The sequence below is a fragment of the Cebus imitator genome, unplaced genomic scaffold, assembly GCF_001604975.1.
Source record: "Cebus imitator isolate Cc_AM_T3 unplaced genomic scaffold, Cebus_imitator-1.0 Scaffold129, whole genome shotgun sequence".
Taxonomy (NCBI): Eukaryota; Metazoa; Chordata; class Mammalia; order Primates; family Cebidae; genus Cebus; species Cebus imitator.
Genome location: NW_016107444.1, coordinates 938,150 through 941,537, shown reverse-complemented (window position 1 = coordinate 941,537; position 3,388 = coordinate 938,150). Strand labels below are relative to the sequence as shown.

Here is a 3,388-nt window from a genome sequence, read left to right as displayed (position 1 = left end):
TTGAGATGGCATTTCCCTCTTGTTGCCCAGGCTGAAGTGCAATGGTGCGACCTCAGCTCACCCAAACCTCTGCCTCCCAGGTTCCAGCAATTCTTCTGCCTCAGCCTTCCCGAGTAGCCGGGATTACAGGCAGGTGCCACCAAGTCCGGCTAATTTTGTGTTTTTAGCAGAGACAGGGTTTCTCCATGTTGGTCAGGCTGGTCTCAAACTCCTGATCTCAGGTGATCCGCCCGCCTTGGCCTCCCAAAGTGCTGGGATTACAGTCGTGAGCCACCGTGCCCCGTGGACCTGCTTTTTAACTTCAGGAGTGGAGGCACCACAACCTATCATCATAGCTCTCATTTGACCCCCCTTTCCCCTCCACACACACAAAGAACAGACAGATACCAAGGCTGTTTATTGACAGCGGCTCTCCCTCTGCCCTTCTAGGGTGCCTAATACCCAGTCTCCCCAGTGGACACAAGTGGAGTGGCTCTGAGCTTGACCCCAGGCGCCTTCCTCCTGCCAGCCTTCCCTGCCTCGCAGCCTTGGCCTTCCTGGTTTGCCACAGGGGCTGTTACTCCTTTGATTCCACATCGTCGTTCTGGAAGTGTGTAACGCAGGCTGTGTGAGCCGAATCATGAGAGCCACAGAAGGTGTTCATGCTGTGGCAGCTGCCAAGGTGGCGCAGGGCTGCAGGCAGGAAAGGCGGGCATGAGGCGGTGCTGGCTGCGCTTGCGTCCGGCTTCTCTCGCCCCCGGCTTCCCTCGCCCCACACTCACCTCTGGTAACATTGACTTTGTTGGCCGCCAAGATGTCCGCCTGAATGCTGTCTATTTTCGTGTACAAGTCCTCAGCGTTGCTCTGAGGACAGGAACAAGGGGGACCCAGCTGGGGTGCCAGGGCAGTCTGGACTGGGAGTTGGGCTTGGCAGAGGGATGCTGCAGGTGAGGGGCGGGCTGGCAGCCTGACCGAATGGGCAGGAAAGGGAACAGGAAAGTGGCAGGTGCAGGAGCCTAGGCTAGGGCAGTCCCTCCTGCAGCTGGTGGCCAGCTCCACTCTGCATGTGGCGCGCTCCAGAATGGGGACGGTGTGGAGGGGCACCACACTGTCCGAGCCACCGACTGCTCCTTGCAGTGGAGCGGGGAGGGAGCACTTACCAGGAAGAGCTGGTAGAGTTCCTCCCCCATGCACCTGCACACGTGCTCCGCCACCAGAGGGAACATCTGCACGAAGCACTGCGCCACGCGGCGGGGCGGCGTGACTGCCAGGCGCCCGGGCTGTGGGTGTCGCCGCCCTTCCCGCCCCCTCGCCCCCGCCGCGCGCACCTCTAGCGTGAGGCTGGCCAGCCGCTGGCTGTTGCTGTGGTCTGTGTTGCCCATGGCGGCCATCAGGCCGTGCACCACGCGCAGGTACAGCAGCTCCTCGGCGATGCTTATGTCGTTGCGCACCAGGACCCTGAGCCAGGGGTTCGGGCTGCGGCGATGCCTTGGGGCTCACCCGACGCACACCCGCGCCCACCAGGCGCACAGCGTCGGGAGCTCTCCCGGGGCCCGAGGGCAGCGCCAAGCCAGGCTTGCTGCAGCCACCTACTACCCCCTGCCCGCTTACCCGATGGCCTTGGCGGCCGCGGCCTGCTGCAAAAACATCGGCAGGCTGGGGGTGAGCTGGAGAATCGAGGGGTCTGAGGAAGGTGCGGCCGTGAGACAGGAGGCCCCCAACCCGCGGCCCAGGTAGCCCCATCAGAGCAGGTCCCTACCATTGAGGATCTTGGCTTGCAGTTTGGAGGTCTCTTTGACCGATGGTATCAGCAGCGCCACGAGGCCCTTAAGCAGCGCCTGGCGCACGTCGTAACCGACCAGGTCCTTGATCAGCTCGATGGCTGGGGAAGGAAAGAGGTGCTGGAGAGAGGCCCCAGGCCCCTCTGCCACCAAGGAAGCAAAGAACCCGGTGAACCAAGTCGCCACCCATCACTGTCCTCCTCCTGACCTTTTACTGCCCAGCACTGTGTAGGGCGTCAGGGAGCTAGGAAGGCAACACCTCGGTTGAAGAGCAGGAGGAGGGGGCTCAGTGGAACACCTCAGTTGAATTGGTGGGGGGAGGAAGGGTTGGATGGTGAGCCCAACCGTCCAGGTGGCCTAGGATGTCAGCGCCGGAGGCTGAGAGGCCTCAGAGACCTGAGCATTTGCCTTGGAGGAATCCGGGTTTTATGTAGGAGGGAAGGGCTTGGTCTTTATAGGAAGGCAAGATGGAGAAAAACAAGGGGTGAGAGGGAGAGGGAGCAAGTGGGTGGGGGACTTATGGTAGGAAATGAGAGAGGGAAAGCAAGGTAGGCGGGAGTTTAGAGAAGCTCTCCTTCTAACCATCATGAAGCCCTTTCCACCCGGCAGGGTGCCAGGCTTTCCATTGAGCCCTCTCCACCAGGCAGGGTGCCCAGCCTCCCATACAGCATCCGTGGAAGCTCACCAGAACCCGATGAGATGTGCTTCCCCATTTTACCTTTGCCAAAATTAGGCACAGAGAGGTAAATACTTTGCCCAAGCTACACAGTTAGAAAATGATGGAAGCAGAAGGAGGGAAAGATTTGGTTAGGAAGGAGAAGGGGACTAGAATTTATCCGGGGCATTTCCTGCAGGGCTTTGCTATAAATACTTTACACTCAGTCATTCATTCGGTCCAGCATTCACTCAGCCTTTTGGCACAACTGCATGTGAAGGCCTATGTGCCAGGCGCAGCACTGGGTGTTGAGGATACAGAGTAGATTCATTTTTTCAACCAACTTTCCTTAAGCACCAACAAACAGGCTATAATAATATGGTGACAGATGCTGTGGAAGGGGCCAGTGGTCAGGCTGTGGGAGCACCAGAGAAAATGGGCAAGGAGTGAATATTTTTGTAAAGAGAAAGGAACCACAGAGCTACAGGGGGCAAGAGGAGATGCTAAGGCAATGGTACACCAAGGTAAATGCTACTTTTAAAATTTTTTGGTTTTTTTGAGACAGAGTTTCACTCTTGTCACCCAGGCTGGGGTGCCATGGCTCACTGCAACCTCTGCCTCCTGGGTTCAAGTGATTCTCCTGCCTCAGCCTCTGGAGTAGTGGGGACTACAGGTAAGTGCTACCACGTCTGGCTGATTTTTGTATTTTTAGCAGAGGCAGGGTTTTACCATGTTGGCCAGGTTGGTCTTGAACTCCTGACCTCAGGTGATCCACATGCTATGGCCTCCAAAAGTACTGGGATTGCAGGCATGAGGCACCATGCCTGGCCTCTTTTTAAATTTAAATTTTAAGGCTGGGCGCGGTGGCTCACGCCTGTAATCCCAGCACTTTGGGAGGCCGAGGCGGGTGGATCACGAGGTCAAGAGATCGAGACCATCCTGGTCAACATGGTGAAACCCCGTCTCTACTAAA

At 57.7% G+C, this 3,388-nt stretch overlaps 1 protein-coding gene across 3 annotated transcripts in view; it reads right to left on the bottom strand.

Moving 5' to 3' along the window:
- Positions 1 to 378: 378 nt before the first annotated feature.
- The window catches only part of ARMH1 (armadillo like helical domain containing 1), a 56,711-nt gene continuing 53,701 nt past the window's right edge, over positions 379 to 3,388 (bottom strand). For 2 of the 3 annotated variants that reach the window (XM_017540776.2, XM_037742848.1), the window contains exons 7-12: positions 1,739 to 1,861; positions 1,591 to 1,663; positions 1,308 to 1,437; positions 1,140 to 1,217; positions 762 to 843; positions 379 to 672 (exon numbers count right to left, since the gene is read on the bottom strand). In XM_017540776.2, coding sequence (XP_017396265.1) covers positions 557 to 672; positions 762 to 843; positions 1,140 to 1,217; positions 1,308 to 1,437; positions 1,591 to 1,663; positions 1,739 to 1,861 — 602 coding nt within the window. In that variant the 3' untranslated portion in view covers positions 379 to 556. The remainder of the gene's footprint in view (positions 673 to 761; positions 844 to 1,139; positions 1,218 to 1,307; positions 1,438 to 1,590; positions 1,664 to 1,738; positions 1,862 to 3,388) is intronic. The other variant, XM_017540777.2, reaches the window with a different exon arrangement.